The sequence below is a fragment of the Saccostrea echinata genome, unplaced genomic scaffold, assembly GCF_033153115.1.
Source record: "Saccostrea echinata isolate AGI-Se365-2 ecotype Australia unplaced genomic scaffold, CSIRO_AGI_Sech_v1 ptg000011l, whole genome shotgun sequence".
Lineage (NCBI taxonomy): Eukaryota > Metazoa > Mollusca > Bivalvia > Ostreida > Ostreidae > Saccostrea > Saccostrea echinata.
This window is the reverse complement of record NW_026889760.1, coordinates 5072399-5094679: the sequence shown is the minus strand read 5'-3', so window position 1 is coordinate 5094679 and position 22281 is coordinate 5072399. Positions and strand designations below refer to the sequence as shown.

Below are 22281 nucleotides of genomic sequence, written 5' to 3'. Positions count from 1 at the left end.
TATGTTTTCTGAAACAGTATATGTGCCTTCTGACAAAAAATGAAATGAGAAAGTTCTGAATTTGACAAATTTCTAGACCATCCTGTCACCTCTGATATGACATCACTTGAAATCAATATCATTTTGAAACAGTTTTTGATTATGAACTATTGCACAATTGTGAGAAACCCCCAAAACAAGGAGCCAAACAGGGGGTCTTACCTAGAGACTCATCATCAATGGTCATATCATTTTTACAAGAGTCACACTGGAATACAGGACAACCCACTCCTTGAACCTCACTGAACGTGTGCCTCATAAAGGCAGCAAAAGATGCGTAGTCATAGGCACTGTATCGACCATGCCAGGCAATGTACCCTAAAAAATCAAGTCAAGAAATTATTTTTTATCACTTAAAATTCAAATCAATTTGAAAGCTTTTCTTCATGCATAATTTTATCCATTTTTTTTTGTTTTTTTGGATGAGCCGCAAGAATGTATTTGATATAGACAGTTTGTCATTGGTTGATACAGGTCCAAGAATTCAGTAATAAATTTTACATGTATCAATAGTGAATTTATCAATAAACCCATACCATCTGCATGAATAAACAGGAAAGTAGGCACACCAGCTATTCCCAGAATTTCTGTCAAATCTACGTGCTTTTTTCCATTCTCTATATCATTCCTGGGAGCAGATCCTTGATGGAGAAAGGAAAAACAATTGAATTAAAGAAGAAAATTTCAAATTTCAACTATAAATTAAATTTTTAAACACAATGATACAAATAGTAAAGGAAAATGTTTATTGCATGGATTAAAAGATAAAACTACCCAAAATTCCTTACCTGCAGTGCTGTTTTTCCAGACACTGCTAGCTTCATCAATAGGGGATGCACACTGACTTGTACAATGCCAAATAACACCTTGTTCCCTCCAGCCATTGGATGTAATGGAGTGGATCAAGGATTTTCTGTCTGAGGCATGGTTAGCTTCCACTCCACATGATACAGCAATAAAGTTATACTGAAAGTACACATCAAGAGTAGCTTCTGAGTATGCATTCTCTTACATTTGTGTATTATAGCGTCACTAAAAATATGGAAGAAACACACTTTAATCTTGCAAAACAATGGGTTTATAATTTAACCCATCTTTTTTGTTCATTCTGACCTTTTCTAAATAACAATTTCTACATTAGTTTCTTTATTACCTCAGAAGCTCCTTCGCGGGCAAAACGTGCATAATGTGACATGACTTTCTGAGATCCATGACACCTGATGAAAGAAATAATCAAATGAAAAAAAAAATAAAGAAATATTTTACCTACAATCTCGATATAAAATTTTGATTCACCAATAAATCTTTTTATCTTAGCACCAAAGAGGCAAGAAGTCATTTTAGTCATTTCACAAAATGATTGTCCAAAATCTTTCAAACAATCTAGAAGTTTTCCACAATCACGGAAAATAATGCACTCCCTGGACAATTTCAACCCATCTTTTTTCAGTTTTACAACTAACCATGGTGTCCAGAAGAGTATGGCAGTTGGGAACTGTTTGTTGTGAGTCCCTAGGAAGGGTTTGTAGTCACCCTGGAATATGTCCAGCAAGCTGCAGGCTGGGGGAGGGACTTTGCGTTTTAAGAGACCCTGATTGGCTAGTTTTTTGGCTAATTGTCGCTCATACATCACAGAGTCCTGATACTTGCAGCATCCCTGGTTTGGCCACCTTAAGAAAAATAAATTTTTGAATTATATTACTGTAACAATAAATCTTCTTTCTTAATTTCTACACAGCTCTGAGAGTTTCCAAAATTTTGTGTTAAACTTTTGCCAGAAAAGAAAATTAAAATATTATTTTACAGGATGAACGTGTAAATGTTCCTTATAGGTAAGATTTAAATTAAAGTTAATTGTCAAAATTTTACTAAATTATGAAGATCTCATATATCTGTCTTTTTTGACATAAATCCTGTCGATAGAAATGTTACCTTGCATTTTGATTATGAATACTGTGATAGCAGTAGAATGAGAAGGGCCTGAAGGTCTCTGACAGAAGATCGACAGCGTTTGATTCGGCACTTGAGGCCTGCGGTTTGTCTGACACAGAAACCATAGTCAGTTTGTAGATTGGCTGCTCTGTTCCAAGCTAAAACATCCAAACAAATTAAATATTGTTCACACTGTAATGATTTTGATGGAAAGTTTTTATAAAGTTTCTTTTCATTTACTTCTAAAAATTCATTATTGCAAAGCATTCATTGGCTTAAATCTCTTTCAGAAAATTGATATATTTCATTGTTTGCTGACAGTAAAATCTAAGCACTTTATTTACTTCATACCTAATTTGAGAATTTCAATGATTTTTCTTATATAATTATACAGAACCATTACAAAGTGTTATTATTTTTAAGTCGGTACTCTTCATTAATAGTCAATAGCATTAGTTAAAAAATGTTACATATATACTAGCAAGTACTAATTTACCTTGATGCGAACTTGTTTAACTCCTTCATGCATGGTATTTCCATACTGTTTCCCATCAATCAGAACTTTAAATCCCGACACACTGGTCTCACTCTGCCTCTGAGGACAAGACCAGCTGACATGGGCAATCAGCTGCCCTGTATAATGTTCCAGGGCACTGAAGCAGTGTTCCAGAATTTCCTCTATCCTGGACAATGTGTGGGCTCCCTCGATCACTCCCTTATTCTTTTCTGCTCTCAATGGATTTGATAAAGCACCAATTTCTTTTAGTTTATGACCAACTTTTCTTATTAACCTGAAATTTATAGAAATTTCTGTAACCTCTATTTTCTAGTCCCCTTTTACTATGGCACATTGTATCCTGTTATACTTAGTTGATAAGACTGAAATAAAGTAGTTACCTATCCCTCTTGTTGACTAGATCACACGTCAGCCTCTCTAGAGCCCTACGTTCATCCAATCCAACTACTGTAACAGTAACCAGGGGTGGATCTGGGGCAGGAGCTGGGGCCACATGTAGAGGCTCGGAGCACACCACATCACCAGTGTTGTATAGCTTAAATGCAAAATTATACCCTTGTAACCCAATAAGTCTATACAAATATTCTAGAATTAAAGACATTTCTTTATAAAACACAGAACTGGAGAATTCAGTAGATTACTTTTATGTTAGAATATAATTATTCCACATATCAACATTGGCATGTAGTACATACATGTACTTCTAAAAAGATGCTGTATGATCCTCGCTTAAGGTTCTTGAACTCTGCCTCTCTGGTGTTAGGATGAATTGGACCAATAGAGGGTGTCACTTCCTTTTCTGTGTCACGTTCCACACAAACAGCCTAAGACATAAATAATGGAACCACAAAGTGTTAGCTTAATATTACCAGTATAATAAATACTTTTTTTTAATTATCATGAAATTCAATTATATTTATCTTTATTTTTCAGGAGAAATAAATCTGGCAGATTTTGGAATTTCTCTTTGACAAAATATGAAAGTGAAAATACTGACCCTGAAATGTTTGACCTTGACCCCTTCTGTGAGGTAAGGATCATCCCAAGCAATTCTGACACAAGAACTGCTGTGGGTGGCAAGTCGTTTCAGTGCTGGGGCCTTACATCCTGGCCAAACCACCACTAGAGGTTCTGAAACTTTGCTGTGGAGTTTTTCGAAAGAAGTCAGGGCTTGCACCTGGAAAGCGTATTCCTGGCACCATTTCCCATGTGTGAAGGTAAAGCTCATCTGTTCTGCATTCAATATGGCCTCAACAATGCCATTTACGTACACCTTGTAGCCTGTTACTAAGGCATCTCCATATGTGTTGGGTTTCTCCCACTGTACTGCTATGTACCGGAAGTTACAAGCTCTACAAGATGAAAATTAATCTAAGTAAAGTATAAATATAAATCAAATCAAGTATCATATTTCAGCACAATTTATAAATTCAACCCTTTCACACCTATCCCACCTATAATCCCCAAAACTATGATTTGATATAATTATTCTATTTCTCGCATAATCACCAGTGTAAGATTGACTTGTCCGGTGTGAGACAGCAGTGTGAGATTTTTTTGTGTTACACTGTGTATTACTACGCCGCGAACGATAACGTAAACATTCCGTCTTTATATAAAGAAATTGTAACAATGTTAAAAAATATTACATATACTTAAAATGTTGTCATTTAACTTATTAAGATAAACTTATTTTCATTCAAAATATTGTCGTATTTTCACTTTTTAAATGGCACTATTTTTAGATCGCGGAAAGGTCTTCTTGAATGAATGTGTACGCTATCGGATAGATAAGTTTTTTTATTCCCAGTTTTTATCTATCTAATTAATTTACATGGACTGAAATTCATTTTATCAGTTTACACTATGTGTAAACCATTTTCAGGTACGCTCTCTCTGATGGTGTATTTAGATTTTTAATTAGATCGAAAATTAAAAGAATATATTTTTAGCCCTATCATGGCGACGTCATTGACAGGCCGTTATTTTGGATAAAATAATGCGAGAAAAATAATCATTCATTACATACTCGTGTGGGAATAGTGAAATTCCACCTCGGGGCCAAGATTCACGGTCTAGGACTCGGCAAAGCCTCGTCCTAGACCGTGAATCTTGTCCCCTTGGTGGAATTTCACTATCCCACACTCGTAGTAATGAATGATTCTATTAATCTTTGTTCATGGCGATGCTTGCATATCAGTTGCCTTATATAACCATCTTATTACTCCTCTTGAAAAGAGGATATTTAAATTTTTTTTATAAACATTCTAGGTATAACCCTTTGACCCAATCCTAGCACTCATCCATGAATTGAATAAAAATTTAATCTACATCATATATAAAAGGAAGCTTTCACAACAATTTTGTTTTAGCATAGTAGTTCTTGAGAGGGTTTTTATAATAATCCCATTTATTTTTTCACTACTGGTGTTTTAAATGGGAAAAAGGACATATGGTTTGAAGGAATGAATACCCTTCAGCCAAAGATGCTTTATGACAAGTTTGGTCAAAAATGTGAAAAGACAGATATTACAGGTAAATAAACTTCAACCAGAAAACCTCACTTGAGCCTTTCTCCTAGCTAAACTTAGAAACACTTAAAAGACACCACCATTGCATAGTAAAGAAATCATCTTGCACGTGCTATGATACATTTAGAATTTACCACTTTTCATTTTTATTACCGTATATGATTCTTATTTAATTGACTTGTACCTGACAGACAGAATGGGGGCATCTGGTGGAGCTGAAGTCTGAATGGTCAACTGTTTGGACTTCTCCAGAATCTGTCCGTCAGCGTCGATAGCGATCAGTCGAACAAAGTGAGTAGTCCCAGGTAGACAGTTGTTGATGACACAGCTACTGTCTTTATCTGATAGTTTGACCTCTCTTTGCTGGAAAGAAAATCATAAAGTGACTTTTCATTCATCTTAACTGTTAAAAGGTCACATCAACCAAAGTGAAAAACTGACTAATGACTTAGTTTATACATCAGTCTATAAATCAGTAAACTAAATAATCAAAAGCCAATGATTTTTTGACAAATATGCTACATATGTTATGATTTTTACTACATGAAGAAATATTTCAAAACAATACTGTACATTCATAAATTTTAAGTGTGATCTTTTTATACAAACATATGCCATATGTGTCCTATTTAGTGTATTCAGTTTTCTTAAGAGCTTTAAAGTTTTCTACCCTTTTAAGGAAGATTAAAGCCTTTTTAGCAGTAATAGCTCTAAAACTGATAAGTCACAATGTTTCCTTTACATTTTAATAACCGTCACATTTTTCACCTTGTATGGTATACTAAATTTGCTTTGATTTTCATAATTTCATTTCTCTCTCATCTTTTGTTAGAGAATTATCAATATTACAGCAAAGTTTCATTTCCCCTTAATTCTTCTCTAAGAGTTACATACTGCTGGTTGTGCCACACTGCTCCACTGAATTTTATATCCTGTTACCCCCTCTGTCTCTATGAAGTTGGACCAGTCCAATTGTATGGAGGTTTCTGTGACCGTAGTGACCTTGACTGGAATCATGTCCTGATCCTCCCGGACCATATCCTCCCCTGACAGAAGGCGGGGGGAGTGGGGGGAGGTGCTGACCAGTAGCGTGTTAGAGAAGGATGAGTCGCTGTAGAATGAGTTGTCACTCAAGGCCACCAGCTGTACTTTGTAGTTCCTGCAAGTCAAAAGTAATGAAATGTATATATGTACTTACCAGAAATGTTTTGTCTACCTTTTTCATATTTCAAGGCATGATAATCATACAAGAGTACTAAGACATTTTTCTATTTTAGAGACTTTCTTTAGCTACGTGTGAGATCCTCGATATTTATACTTGTTAATCCCTCCCCACTTCCACCTTCAAAAAAAAACCCTACATCCCCAGCATATCAAATAAATTTTTTAAAGAAAAACCTTAAAATAATAGATGTGAAAGTGCATAGTCCTAAAGCCAGTATTAATTTTTTCACAAGAAATTGTTAATTAAGTTTTACTGAAACACTTACTTATTTGGACGGCATGGTATTACGGCCTTGCGATGAGAATTACTAAGTTCATTTCCCACTTTCTTGTCATTCAAATATACCTTCAAATGAAAGAACAGAAAAAAAGACAGGTTACAAATTTCGTTCAATCTTGTACGAAAGAAATCCGATCAAATCTCTATCCCAAATAAAACACAGAAAATACGTCCATGATAAGAAAGTTTATCTTCAATAATAAATTAAAATCTAGACAGTGTATCACTTAACAATGAAAGAGGTGATAAACAAAAGTTCTCCAAATCAATATCTGTCAAAATATCCCGATAAAGAGAATTATTATTGACATGGTTGCTATGGAGATATTAAGGAAGCCATCTTAAAATGAAGTGCCACTGTGGAACCATGTTGCTACAAGGATTCTTAATGTCAAAACACTTGAGCTTATGGGGAAAAAAAAAAAATCAAATACACCTTATGGGAGAAAGAGAAAATAGAGAGCACTAGACAATCAGACAGGGGACTGTTCAGATAACATTGATCTGTTACCTAAGCCTTATGAGTGTTTACCAGTAACCTGTCAAACTCTGGAGTTGAACAATAAACATGCATGTACCAAATGCTTAGAGAAAATCAAACTTTCTTCTATGACAACTGGGCATATTTCATTGTTTTAGGAGGGTCAAAATTTGGGTCAGTGATGTTTCTTCCATTTAATGATTGATTTACAGTTTAAGTTGTTGAGTAACGCACTATAAACAATTTCACTGTAAATATGAATTTAAAATATTCAACCCATTTTTAAGGATTTTCAAATTGTACATGCATATATCAACAAATTAACTGTGTATTGTGACAAAAGAGAAATCAGAATATAACAGAGATTATTTTTTTGAAAATTTGAAAGCAACCGATTTTAACACACATTATACATTGTAAAAGTGTTCAATGGAAAATTCTGATAAATTTGATAGGTGCATCTGAAATAAGACTGGTATACCTGTCAAAGTCTTATCTGAGGTTTCACAAATCTTGTTTAACAATACCTTGCTTTACAAATTACCTATTAAGGCTATTACATTATGTGTCATGGCAATGTACTGTCATCAAGCCCTTATCATTCAATCCCCTAATTCACTACCTATTGATTTCTTAATCCTAGCTAATACAATTGATTCAATACTTGTCTTTATGGCCTTGAACCTTCCTAGACACTGACCTGGTAACCTCGAACTTTGACCCCTCCAAAGAGCTTAGGTTCTCCCCATTCTATGACAAACTCCTCTGGGCTAACAGACTTCAGGAAGATTTCTGGTGGATCTGGGGGACCAGGAATAACCAGCTGAATTTTCTGGTTAACCTGGTGCAGGGCATCTGTAAAGTAATCTGGTTCCACTTGGATATCATAAGACGCCCTATAAAGATATTTCAGCTTAGAATCATATTTATGTCCAGGACAACAAAAAAAACAAGATGTGTTTGTGAAACACTATGCCCCCGTATGGTAGCTTATGTCGAAGGTTAAAGTTTCTCAAATGCAAGTCAAAATCCAGGCCAAAAGATAAAAAATGTTGATACCCAAAGAAAGATCTTGTCTCGAGGAAAACACCTGTGAAATTTGAAAGACCTAGATACAACTGTTCAAAAGTTATGGTGAAGGTTAAAGTTTTTTAAACAAAAGTCAAACGTCAAGGTCAAGGTCAAAGTGGTTGGTATCCAAAGGAAGATCTCGTCACAAGGATTACATATGTGAAGTATGAAAGCCCTAGCACCAACCATTCAAAAGTTATGGCCAAGGTTAAAGTTTTTCAAAAGTAGGTCAAACTCCTAGGTCAAGGTCAAAGGGTCAAAGTGGTTGGTATCCAAAGGAAGGTCTTGTCACAAGGATTACATATGTGAAGTATGAAAGCCCTAGCATCAACCATTCAAAAGTTATGGCTAAGGTTAAAGTTTTTCAAAAGTAGGTCAAACTCCTAGGTCAAAGTCAAAAGGTCAAAGTCGTTGGTATTCAAAGGAAGGTCTTGTCACAAGGATTACATATGTGAAGTATGAAAGCCCTAGCTCCAACCATTCAAAAGTTATGGCCAAGGTTAAAGTTTTTCAAAAGTAGGTCAAACTCCTAGGTCAAGGTCAAAAGGGTCAAAGTGGTTGATATCCAGAGGAATGTTTTGTCACAAGGAATACACATGTGAAGTTTGAAACCCTAAGCACCAACTGTTCAAAAGTTATGGCCAAGGTTAAAGTTTTTCAAAAGTAGGTCAAAGTCCAAGGTCAAGGTCAAAGTGGTTGGTATCCAAAAGAAGGTCTTGTCACAAAGAATACACATGTGAAGTTTGAAACCCCAGGCTCCAACTGTTCAGAAGTTATGGCCAAGGTTAAAGTCTCATAAAATTTTGCAAAAGTGGGTCAAACTCCAAGGTCAAGGTCAAAAGGTCAAATATGATGGTACCCAAAGAAAGGTCTTGTCACAAGGAATACACATGTGAAATATGAAAGTCATAGCTCCAACCAATCAAAAGTTATGGGCAAGGTTAAAGTTGACAACAGACAGACAGACAAACAAACAGACAAACAGACAGACAGGACAAAAACAATATACCCCCGGGATCTTTCGATCCCGGGGCATAAAAATATATGAAATATTGACATCACAACTCAATTTATTTATAGTATAAGAGACAGAAATTAAAGCACTTCTTTTCTTCATAAAGGAATATTTATTAAAAGGGGTAAAACTCTTATTATATAAACTTCAATTTCAATGAAAGTGTTAATTTAAATTTTTTTTTAACATGTACCACTCTGCATCCATAATCCTGGGAGTATTTGAGTATAATTGACACACAATGTTATAATTTAAGTCAGAACTGCTTTGCTACTTACTTTAACCTTGTGACCGGTATCAGAGTTTTCCTGGCATCAGGAGTGACAACTCTTGTCTGGACCTGTCTCTCCTCAGTGTTGGACCAGATAACGTTAAACTGTTTGACGTGAGTGATGACATCACTTCTCTCCCCTTGTGTTTCCCAGCGAAGTTCAATGTCACCAAATGTACTGTTATCTCTATCCTCATCATGCTTGAATGTGCACTCTAAACTCTTGATGTAACCTGGAAGGACAATTGTACATTTTTTTGTCTGAGGGTATTTTATTGTGGTTTCTAAGTGTTGCACATCAAAAAGGCTTCTACAACAAGGCATAATTATCAGAGAGAGAGAGAGAGAGAGAGAGAGAGAGAGAGAGATTTTTAACTTCTCATAGTAATCAGTATGGTATGAAACTTTTACTGAGAGAGATTGTTTAAGCCAACAACTTACCATCTTGGTCCCTGGGGAGGACAACTTCCAGAGGTTCTGAAGGTGAAGGGTCAAGGTTATCCTCATCCTGGAGTAGAGCCGAGTAGTCTACTGTCTGGAGACTGACATTTCTGTATACTCCCTTGTACTAGAGAAGAAATCAATCAATGTTGATCTTTTAATATATATTTTTTTTTGGAGGGGGGATTTTTTAAGCTGCATTAAATACTGTCAAAGAGACATTTCAGCAATTCATCATTTCCTAATTTAACACAAGATAGAAAATCAATACATTACATTGTATCACACACAGAGCATCAATTCTATTCAAATAAAAAATTTAAATGTACCAGACAGTGTTCTATCACTTTTTTTATTATCTCTTTCAAATACAATTACCCTGATACCTGTAGTTTACTAAATACACTAAATGCAGATCAATTTTTATCTGGAAATTGATTCAATTTCTAAAATAATTATTTTCCATTGAAAGCAATCTTGATTCTGGACAATACTGTACAAATTGTACCAGTACCTTCTTCTTGCGGTCTTTCTTTCCTTGGTCAGTACAAGTCAGTGCCACCAGCACCACTCGGTACTTTTTGCCTGGTTTACACTTGGTCAGCTGACAACTCTGGGCATTGGGTCCCAAACAGGAATGAAGCCTGTCATTAATTTCCAGTTTATACCCCTCTAAGTACCTCCTAAGATATTTAGGTCGTCCATCATTCTCCTTGCCAATGACCGACACCAGGGGCGGTTTTTCCCAATACAGCTGGGCAGTGGTTTGGGTGTAACCTGTAATGTACACCCTGGGGGGCTCTGTTGGAGCCCTGGTTCTTGTGAACAAAGGTTTTGACATCACGTTGGCAGTTCTGCGGTATCGTTGTATATCTTTGTCGTTTTCAGCAGATTCTAGGGAGGTTTTGATGCTGACCACTGCTTCTACTACAATCTTATATTGTGCCCCAGGGGTCAGGTCTTCAATGGTCACATTATTATCTGCAGGGTCAAGGTTGATATGGCTGGCCACATACCATTCACTATCACCTTTCTTGGAATTTTTCACATCAGACCATCTCAGAACTTGTCCAATTAACTTATTAGATCCATACACAATTGGTAAAAGCCAGGTCACTGAAAGTCCTGAAGTTGAAGACTCAACAATCTTCAGATTAGCCGGGGGCTCTGTGCCAGCAGTTTTGGCCATGGTGTACGTGTTTGGCAGCCATATTGAATCATCAGCAGCAACCATTCTGTCTCTGGGAATGGAACGGACTTTCTTTAGCTTGTGCCTCTCTGGAAGTCTGTCGAAATATTCATCAGTAACTGCTGTGACTCGTAGAACATAGTCTGTCTTTTCTCGCAGACCTTCAATGTCGGCCTTGCATTCATCTGGTCGTACTTCTACTGACACATGATGAGGGTCACTGGTATTTATAGACTGGGCATCAATACGGATAGCTGTAAAATAAAATGTGCTTGTGCATTTAGAAAATCAATTCTTATATATTTTGTCACAGTTAGATTGTACAGTAAAATATGGTCATAGCGATTACTCAAGGGCAGCTGAAATTGTCTCAGTATGTCCAAAATTTGATATATCCATGTAATTATTCACTTTTTACTAGCTAGTACTAAGTAGAAAAAAGATTAGCTTGTTGTTTGCTCTTATTCGTAATGTCCATATTATTTGCCAAAAGCCTTTTTAATTACAATTTCTGAAACATGTGCCATATTGACAAAAGACAGAAAACTTGTTTCTTAAAAAATTATGTTGAGGCTTTTTTTTTTTTTTTTTTTTTTTTAAACTTTTGACTCTTATCAGACCCATAATTCAATTATATGCTTCAATCACAAAATGAATGTTCCACAATTTTCTGAGTTTTGATGTCTGCAAAGGTGGCATTTTGCAATTTATTTTCAAACATCTACACACCTATTATTTCCACTCCATGTTCTACAGGTGGATCCCAGACAAGTCTGAGGGCATTACATGTTGAGGCAGCTATCGACAGATTACTGGGCGGGTCAGGTGGGCGGGCCGTTCTCAGAGTCAGAGGTTCTGATTGGGCGGTTAGGATAAACTTGTTGGTGGTGTCATTTTCTTCTCCTTCAAAACAGAAAAATTTTTTTACATGTATACATCAAAATCTTTACTACTTAATAATATTAACTTGAATTTACAAAAATATTAATTCTGAAAAATCATTTTGAATGTAATTGCTTGAAATGATTGATTTTTAATCAAATTCACTTATTCAAGAAATTCTCGACAAGAATTAACTGATACTGACCTTCGACCTTGTAATTCTCCATACGACGCGCCTCAACGACTATGGTGTATGTTGTTGCTGGATGGAGCCCAGTGATCAGAATATGATCCTCTGAAAATCAAAAAAACAGTACATTAACAACATATGTTGTGTTCACTTATTTATTTATTATTTTTTTTTTTTTAATAAAAATCATCAAATTGAATTCCTCCTACCTTTAGTCTCTTCACTCTGGACATCGTTTTTATCGCCACACCACCAGGTCACTACATAATGGTCAGGACGAACAAAGTGGCCATGTAGCTTGTCCTCTAAAAATAAAAGGTAATCAAAAACATTATAATTAACTATGAAAAAAGCCTCAACTTGTCCTGAACAAAGTAACTAAAGTTCAATCCATCAATTTCAATAATTAAAGGTTATTTATATTAAGCAAATACAAATTACATTTTGTTTCAATACACGGACATCATATACAAAAATTCATAAACATTAACCTCACACCCAGAACACATCAAATACATAAAGTATTAATCATAGTACTGTAACCGCTTATCTTAAACAGTACCAAATCTTCAAGTGCTCTCTGAATATAAATGATAGATAAAAAGATCTTCAAGCAGCTTGTAAGTTAGGGCAAAATCCAAGTATTCTTGACACACACACAATGATGAAATATGATTGAAATTGTCAATGTATGGTCAGAGAATAAAATGGCAAATAAAATGCAGAAAAACTATTTTCACCAATGACAAAGTTCCGTTGGCAACCTTTGGCAGCAAATTGCAAGTTATTGACAAGCATGAATAAAAAATAAAGCATATTTCATAACTGTTCATATTGAATTAACAATGTAAGCTGATCCTTAAAAGAAGTATAAGTTTACAATGATGAAAACAATTAAAGCTCATTCAAAACAAGCTTCCATATTAGTGAATATAAAACTAAAACACAAAGCATTCGATCATCAGGTTCACCTGGGATAGGTAATTTCAGCTTATCTTGCTCATGGAGATATTGGTTAAGTTCAAAAATATCATCTATAAAAAAAATCAAAAGTAAGAAACTCTAAAATGTAAATGCAATTTAAAATCATTTTTTTTTGAATCTGGAAATAAAAGTAACAGAGACAAACAGTATTTCTTCTGTATCTCTCACACAACTGCCATTTTGTTAAAATGTTGTTGATGAATTCATTTCTCCCAGTAATTCATTACATAATTAAAAGTTTTGATTAATCACATACATCTGCATATTCTACCAGCTATGACAAAGTTTTTCATCCTCATGTTCATTTTTTTCAAATTTGAAATTATGCATTCTATATATTCTTCAGTGTGAGAATAATGAACAAGAAAATGAATCCACTGACAGTAAAATTAACTGAAATATTATGTGCTTTGATGCCATCAACTGTGAAAATTTTAATGATATGAATAACAATTTTAGCCCAAAAGCAGTTGATTGCTAAGGTTTCCATACTTGAAAAAACTCCATTTATTAATCAAAATATAATCTTTATAAAAGAAAAAAAAGAACACTCAATACCTTTTCAACAAAACACTAATCAATTTTTCTGATTTCGATGCATCCTTCATATTATTTTGTTCAAATAAAAGTTAACTGGTGACTAAAAATAGTCAGGGACTAATAATAAATGCAAACTGGCTTAAGATAAAACAATTCACAACAACCGTTGGGTATACACAGAAAATTCTAAACATGTAAATTAACATGCCACCAAGAGGAAATGGATTATCAGAAAAAAATTCAAATACACAATTAATCTGTCCACAATAATGCCATGTACCATTTAGTGTTAACTTAATGGGGAAATGGATCAAAGGGAAATTTACTGCCTCAGCAAAACAATATGGAATCCAAATTGCAATTATACAGTCAAAAAAGGAAAGCACTTACCAAATGGTTAGCAACTTTACATACAAGTGGCAATACTGGTACATGTAAAAATCTGACACTATTACGCTGTATTTGTGCTGGTTAAATATTCAAACCCAATATTTTTCTTTTGCTTTATAGTTGACAGTCTTGAGAGATTTTGCAATGAAGTCATTATAGAGAGGGGCCAAAAAAGCCACGACATATTTTCTGAAGAAACAAATAATGCTACAATTATATAATTGTCTGTTTAAACTCAGTTAATTGACCAAACATGTTCAATGTATGCATATAGCATGGTATATTTATCTGAACAGAGCATGCCTTGTATACCAGCCAGAGTCTATGGAAAATATACAACTTGCAAGAATTAATTGTCTTCTTTTTTATTCCCTTTCTGGCAGAAGTCATACAAATATATGTGTCAAAAATTGTCAAATACTATGGCATATATGCTTTAGACTTTGTAAAATTTCAATTTGTCTTTGACATTCAAGGCTATAGGGTTCTGATTTTAATTGAATTTCTTTACACCCTGTAATTATTAAGGTTAACCTTTGTTGAATTTAGCCATTTTCTAAAACTACTGCAATAAAAATCAATGTTTATCAATATGAAAAAATTAAAGGCTTCATGTTAACAAATATAATATATCAAGGGAGATGACTCCCAAGGACCACATTTCAAGAACAATGATCAAGACAGTTAATGATAAATCTGTTATAACATCTTATTTTTTCCCTAGACCCTATAGGTCTACAGCAAATATGGTATGTACTGTTTATTGAAATGAATGAATTAATAAAGGGTGCATTGAGGAATATTTGAGAATTTAAGAAAATTAGTTGTATTCAGTTATGCTTTTAAATCATCTTATGTTTTATAAAAAAATCATTGGTGACGATGTAAAACTGACAATTAAATACTGTAACATTATTTCAAACTCTCAATTTCAGGGCTTCGCTAGCATTGTTCTTTAATTAAACAGTGCAGTGGGTTCAATATTACCTGGACAAATACATTTCTGTCCATAGTAACTAGCACACCAAATTTCAGGCTACTGCATAAACATGGAATTATATTGTGTTTGTTTTGTCCATCATATTGCCCTTAAAGTAAACTTGTACAAGTTTAAAATGTGCTCGACAGCTCCGAAAAGCAAATAATGCTTGTTATATATTGTCTTTCACGCATTCTTCAAGTTAATAGTGTCGTGAAAGTGATACCTGCACTAAAAAGAAATGTCGATATCGCCCATACCAAAAAAAAGTACAGATTAGGCATGCCTATCTTGGGTAAAAATAGGTACAAAAAAAGCATGCCTAAGGTATGCAAGTTTGGAACCACTTGTTCAAGTATAGGTAGCAAATTGATACAAAATAGGCATACCTAAAGTATACCTATATTTATTAATAGGCACACTTTAGGTATCAAAAATGCACAATATTGGCACACGATCAGATAGGTACCTTCTAGGCATACCTAAAATGTGCCTATAAATATACCTAAAAGGTACCATCAAGAATGTGCCAAAAGTATACCTAAAGTATGCCTACAGTTTAGGTACCAAAAAAGCACAATATTGGCACACATCTCAAACATTCAAGAATGTGCCAAAAGTATACCTAAAGTATACCTACAGTTTAGGTACCAAAAAAGCACAATATTGGTACACACCTCAAACATTCAGATGAGTACCTTTTAGGTATACCTAAAATGTACCTACAAGTCTACCTAAAGTATGCCTACCAATTTGGTACTCAAGAGTCTGTGCCAAAAGTATACTTAAGGTATGCCTATAATGTACCTATCAAATAGGCACGTTTGAGGCAGGCCTATGTAAAAGAAAAATTGATTTAAACAATAATAATTATGGAAAAAATAAAAATTTATTGCATGATAGTACATGAAAATATATGAAAAACACTTCTTTAAAAAAGTCATCTCTATAAATACAATCTATACCTAAGAAATCCCAAATATTTAATTAATCAAATCCCTAACATTTAATTAATTTAGATTAATATGGTTAATGACATCAAGATAATGATATTTTAAACTTTCTTAATAAGAAAAAATGAAAGAAATAAATAGACATACCTTTTTAGGCATATACATAAGTTAATTTAAATACACAAAGTCAAAAGTATACTCCATTTCATGTCAATTTTTTTTTCCCCATGAATTGTTCAATTGTAGTTCATGTAATCTTCATTATCTTTATAGAGTTCCTATCCATCACAGAATTTTCTACCAGCACACCTTGTTAGTCTTCATTGCTTTACAGTTGCGGTTTCCATCTGGACTCTTTAAAAACACTGATCCTCCATTTGAATATGCTACGCAATTTCGGCTTTCAGTTTCATGTCATTTTCTTTCAATTCTGAAAAAGTTCAATTATTATTATGTTGCTCTTCACCAGGGACCTAGTATATAGGTCCCTGTCTTCACTTACTTAGTTACATTTTATGCTGAAATATTTTTAAACATATTTAGTAGATGAAATCCCTATAGTTTGCATTGGAGTTTGATGAGCAGTGCCTTGTTATATTCTTATACATTTACTCATTTTTTACAAAAATCAGATTAGATCTTATACTTACTGATAAAGTTATAGTTTTAATGCATTTCCCTCCAGCTTGGAATTTAAATGACCACAGGAGACAAGTATTCTGTTGAAAAAAAAGAATATGTTTGTTCATGAAATTATCTGGCATTAATAATGACCAACACACATGCACACACTATGTTTGAATTATTGAAACATTACACTCTGAATTAAATGATAATGTGTCTCATATTAACACCCCCCCCCCCCCCCCCCCCCCCAGGTATGGAAGTGGAGAGCTTGGGGATTAGATGATCAGAAATTTATGCACAACTTATATAAATATAAAATTTATTATGTTTTATTATGCTGGATAAAGGTTGTAAATTTTGCTTGATTCATTAAAAAAATTTGACCCCCCCCCCTTTTTAAAACAAAGATCTTTATCTTGTATTTCAAAGACCCTATTACAATAATTTTATCTCACACAGTTCATTTGGATTTCATTTGTTATTATCGTCATGCTCATGCAGAGGCTACTCTAAGTAACTGTTCCCAGATATTGACACATTTCAAATCTTTATATTTTAAGAAAAGACTCTAAAACACATTTTTTTTTTTTACAAAAGTCTTGTGATACATAATGTTAAACAAAGAGATTATGTTTAAGTACATTTACTTCATGTGTAGCACTGCCATCTTGAATCAAAACAAACCAGAAATCTACGATACAAATACCAAGAATATCGCGAAATCTACACTTGATATTCATATTCTAATGCATTCTCTAAGTGGATAAATGCATTTACAACAAGCAGCATCAAAATTTAAACTGAAATAAAGACTCACCGACTAATAAGTATCTGATTTCTTCTTGAAATTTTCATCACAGCAAATTTTCAAATCGTCTCTGAAATATCCGCGCTGTCGCTGACCAATCGTAGACTTCGCAGGAGTCACGTGATTTTAAAAACGTTTGTTAAATTATTCATGAAATAGTTCGTGTAAACAATAAAAAATTATAACAATGCATATTTAACAACTGTTACATGGCGTCAACTTTATTAAAAAGCCGATTAGTATGAATTCCTTGAAATATAGCGTCCCTAATTGGGTAATTAATCGGGACCGCCATTTTGGACGCCATTTTGTGTTATAATCGGGGTCGCCATTCTGATTTCACATAACTTCTTTTTTTTTTTAAATTACATGTGAAATTGATTAAATTTATTGATTTACAACAAATTCTTTATGTACTAGACCTCAGCTAAAATCTTAATGTAACTGGCACTCTACGTACATTCCCAAACATCGAAATGAAGTGTCACTACATGAACCCTGTAAATTATACACATCATGTTTACATACTATGTGTATGGTAAATTAAACAATAAGGACAGGTCTTTTGAACACCTTGAAGGCTATTATTTATATTAAATTTCAAGCCTGATCAATTGTAAATGTGACACTATTCTTTACTGCTACTACTTTACTATCAGTTATAGTTTAAAACAAATTTCATAAATATCTTGTTTTTATTTCATTTTTATTATTTTTTCTTTTGTTTATTTACCTATTATGATTGAGCTGTAGACTTCAAATCAGCCCTTCGTGATTGAAGAACTGCACGTGATACACGAGCCAAAATTTCTGCAAGCTATAAAGGTCACCTAGTACAAACACCTGTGTCACTGAAGAACACTGGAAATCAACATCGTTTTGCATACAAAGAAAAACGAAGTCTATTTTAAAATATCACTGGAATACTGGATATAAATAAATTCTCACTCTCTATATAAGTAAATTTAAACATCCCTAACATTTCTGTATTTCACCAGAGAGAGAGAGAGAGAGAGAGAGAGAGAGAGAGAGAGATGCCCTAATTTGGATATCATTTAATAGACTGTAACACAAGGTATTAATGATTTTAATACACTTTTTTCTGTTAAACTGGGCAATTCAGATGGTCAAAATATTGGTATTTATAATTATACTGTGTTTATAAGACACCCACCCTCCTTTGTCTCATAACCTGTAAAACAAAATTACTAAGAACCCTGTAGGGTAGAGGGGGGTTTTAAAGATCAAAAATGGATCTTTTATTTGCCATAAAAAATTTAATTGAATTGAATTGATAATTATATATATATTTTTGGCATTTGATTAACAAGATACCCCCCCCCCCCTTTTTTTTCTTCCCCCAACACAGTAGACATTATGCTTGCATTAATGAACTGAAATCTTAAGTATAATATAATTAATAATCAAATGAACAAAAATAGTTGAATAATAATTATAAAAAAAAAGAAAAAGAAATGGTGGATAAAAAGTGGCTTTTATTACTCCCCCCCCCCCCCCCCCCCACACACACACACACACAAATCACACATCCTAAATGTCATGATATAATTGTATTACTATAAAACTATAATTTCAATTGTTATTAATTATTGAACTTGTTTGAGTTTTCATTTTTCTCTGATTGAAAAACATGATTCTATTTAAATATTATCACAAATAGGTGCCCATGTTGAAAAAATCAGTTTTAAGTTACAAAGAAGCAATAAATGTGACAGTCCAATTTAGTTTAGAAGTAACATTGAAAAATGACAAAGTCTTGAATTAAGTTTTAGTTAAATTCAAACATGACTGTCAATTTTAGGTACAAAAAGTTGTATATTCTAAAAGTTTACTCATCCTCAAGGTACAAAATTTAAAGAAAAGATATATGGAAATGTTAATATTTTTGGTATGGGTAAGTAGACGAAAATACTGTGAAATGACTAAGTCTTTTATAGGTACTAATCAGGCACATTGAAAAATGACAAAGTCCAATGTAGGTACATTTCAGGCACACTAGAAAATGACTAAGTCCAATGTAGGTATATTTTAGGTACAGTGGAAAATATTTAAGTCCAATATAGGTACATTTCAGGCACACTGAAAAATGACAAAGTTCAATGTAGGTACATTTCAGGCACACTGAAAAATGACAAAGTCCAAAGTAGGTACATTTTAGGTACATTGGAAAAAAATTAAGTTCATTATTGGCACAGAATAGGTATGCCTTTTCTGTACCTATATTAGTAGGCACACTTTAGGTACTGAATAAGCACAAAAAAGGCATGCCTATATGTACCTTTTTTTTGTATGGGCCGGGTGTAAATGTTTGATTTCACAAATCTGACACTTTCCATGTTTGGAAAGGATATTAGATTCCTAATTCAGATCATGGTGGCAATGATAACCCGGGCCCAGCTCTTCAGTGCTTTTATGGAATTTACATAAAAAATATTTATTCAAACAATTTTTAAAGTGCTGTGTATACAAGTAGGGATGTATAAGTGAAATAAAGTTTTTTTTTTAACATATTGATTATAATTTCATTTACATTGGTGCCTAAAAAACTTGAAGAATATCCCTTTTGCAGATTGAATTAAACATATGTCATTCAAAATTTGCATGGAGACAAATATTTTAAAATTCATAAAAAATGTACCTAAGAGCTTTTTGGCTTCAATTGTATCTTTTTGTTTTTGGACAACAATTAGTGAATGTAAACTCCTTTTAGATATAATCAAAAATACTTTTTTACAACATTTATATAAAAATATGACATTTTTTAGGGTACAATGTGAAATTGTTATCCTACAAAAACCATTGTTGACAGAGGCAAAGCAGTGTTTTTTATTTCCTTAAATAGACAAAAGGAATTTAAATCAAAAACAGAATATCATTTAATTAATTTTTAAAAAGAAATGAGATACATTCTTCAAAATGATAACATTATAAACACTTGAACTTTAATAGAAAAGACAAAGTAAACTTACTGTTAAAAGATAAAAGAAATATTCCTCAACACAGAATGAAAGATTCTCACACTTTGAGAGCCAATGAATATTTAAGTCATTTTAAAAGACGTGTAAACATGCACCATTTAAATGTCATTCTGCAATACTGATCACACATAGGACTTTCTTATCCAATGAATAAAATAAAAAAAGGGAAAAAAAAATCAATGTTCAATTATTCCGATCAATTGGTTAGAAGTACACTTATATCCCATTGATCTTCCTCTTCTCATAGTAACGATACGGAAAAAGGCTCGTAAAGAGAAGCAACAACAAACTTTGTAATTCCTTCTTAACTCCCACTACTAAACACAGAGATATACAAAGAGTACAGGGGATCATGTATAGCTCACACCCTTTAATTTAAAACAAAGGCAACAAAACTCCACTGAAAAAAGCTTTTATGGGTATCTTGGATGTTTAAAACGGACGAAAATATGTGTAGTTTAAAATTATTGACCATAATAATGTGGAATGAATAAGTTTTGGTGCCGCATGTAAAGAATTAATTGATCTGAGAATGCTTGTCCAAGACTCATGATGATATAGCAACCACGGGATACAATGGAATTTCATTGATTTTGTATAAATGTTTATTTATGGTGGAAATGTCAAACATTTAAAATTTAATAAAACATATTTAGTTACAAAAAATAAATAAATAAAAAGGTTGGAAAATATTATGAGATGGGCATAAACAATAATATATAAGAGACACAAATAAACAAAAACAAACAAAAACAAACAAGCAAACTTTGAAGAAAAGTGTCTCTTGATTTAATAACATATTAATTAAAAGTGCACCAATATTATTCAAGTTCCATTTGACTTTATAATTTTGAAACACTTTTCTACATGGTCTGAAAAAACTCTATCTTATCTTGCCATGGTTTAACTTCTTCAATACAATCTCTTTTAATTAGTGTTCTATAGTTCTAAATGTTACGTACTCAATATTTAAATACAAACAGTAGGGATATAGCGTATTACTAAGCATGCATCTCCAATAATTTTTACAAATGACGGACGACCATACAAAAAGCCTCCTGATGTACAAGATAAGATTGATGATCTGATAAACTGCATAAGCATTTTATAGTCAACTTGAATCTCTTGATGATCTACCATTTACTCAAGAGTCTAGCAGACCATGATTTTTAAAGGGCATATCTTTCGCACTGCGATGAGAGGACCCTCGTGCTAGCCATTGTTCTTAACTTGGGTACACATCTTCTATCAGATCCTAAACCATGGTTAAATTACCGATTGTATGGGACATTATGATCTTCTAATTTTTATCTGACCCTAGTGGCTCCGTTAAACCAACCCTTTCAATATGTAGCTTTTAGGAATATTGGAATAAACTGCAACAATTTTGATGTCATCATACCTAAATCTTGTATACCCGCAAGGCCGCAGAGCTATTTTAAAATTCCAAATAAAATTCTTGTCCTAATAGCCTTCAATATGTGAATATAATTATGAGCTGCTAGGCTTAAGCGTGCATAAATGTCTCTTTTCTTATTGATATATGGGATGGACTGATGGAAAAATGGCCCATACTTTATCACATTTAAAATCATCCTTTAACCAGACATTATGCAACTTTTGCTTCAAACAGTTTTGAAGCTGTTTTCAGTTATGTCAAATCAATAAACAGGCTTTTAAAATGTATTATCTCTTCATTCTATGGACTGTGTAGATTTCAAATAATTTCAATATTTGTGTCATTTAAAGATGATTTATGATCTATTGACAATTACAAAACAAGCTTGAATAAATTTCAGTTTAGAATAAGACCTAGTTGTGATGTAAATACATGTATCATTAAAGACAGATTCTTCGTTAAGAACCAATTTAAGTTAGGTTTCCTCATTTTTAACATTTCAATCAGCTTCTTGTAACACTACTATGACCTCCATTAAC

At 33.3% G+C, this 22281-nt stretch overlaps 1 protein-coding gene across 1 annotated transcript in view; it reads right to left on the bottom strand.

Moving 5' to 3' along the window:
• LOC133184885 (uncharacterized) overlaps positions 1 to 22281 on the bottom strand; it is a 56451-nt gene that overhangs the window by 959 nt on the left and 33211 nt on the right. Inside the window, exons 42-61 of the mRNA XM_061319959.1 lie at positions 12273 to 12368; positions 12079 to 12168; positions 11721 to 11894; positions 10317 to 11245; positions 9803 to 9929; positions 9369 to 9594; positions 7705 to 7900; positions 6510 to 6589; positions 5914 to 6178; positions 5204 to 5382; positions 3486 to 3840; positions 3184 to 3312; positions 2869 to 3023; positions 2468 to 2762; positions 1972 to 2129; positions 1503 to 1709; positions 1193 to 1256; positions 828 to 1005; positions 576 to 680; positions 202 to 357 (exon numbers count right to left, since the gene is read on the bottom strand). Of these exons, the coding sequence (XP_061175943.1) occupies positions 202 to 357; positions 576 to 680; positions 828 to 1005; positions 1193 to 1256; positions 1503 to 1709; positions 1972 to 2129; positions 2468 to 2762; positions 2869 to 3023; positions 3184 to 3312; positions 3486 to 3840; positions 5204 to 5382; positions 5914 to 6178; positions 6510 to 6589; positions 7705 to 7900; positions 9369 to 9594; positions 9803 to 9929; positions 10317 to 11245; positions 11721 to 11894; positions 12079 to 12168; positions 12273 to 12368 (4164 nt within the window). The remainder of the gene's footprint in view (positions 1 to 201; positions 358 to 575; positions 681 to 827; positions 1006 to 1192; positions 1257 to 1502; positions 1710 to 1971; positions 2130 to 2467; positions 2763 to 2868; positions 3024 to 3183; positions 3313 to 3485; positions 3841 to 5203; positions 5383 to 5913; positions 6179 to 6509; positions 6590 to 7704; positions 7901 to 9368; positions 9595 to 9802; positions 9930 to 10316; positions 11246 to 11720; positions 11895 to 12078; positions 12169 to 12272; positions 12369 to 22281) is intronic.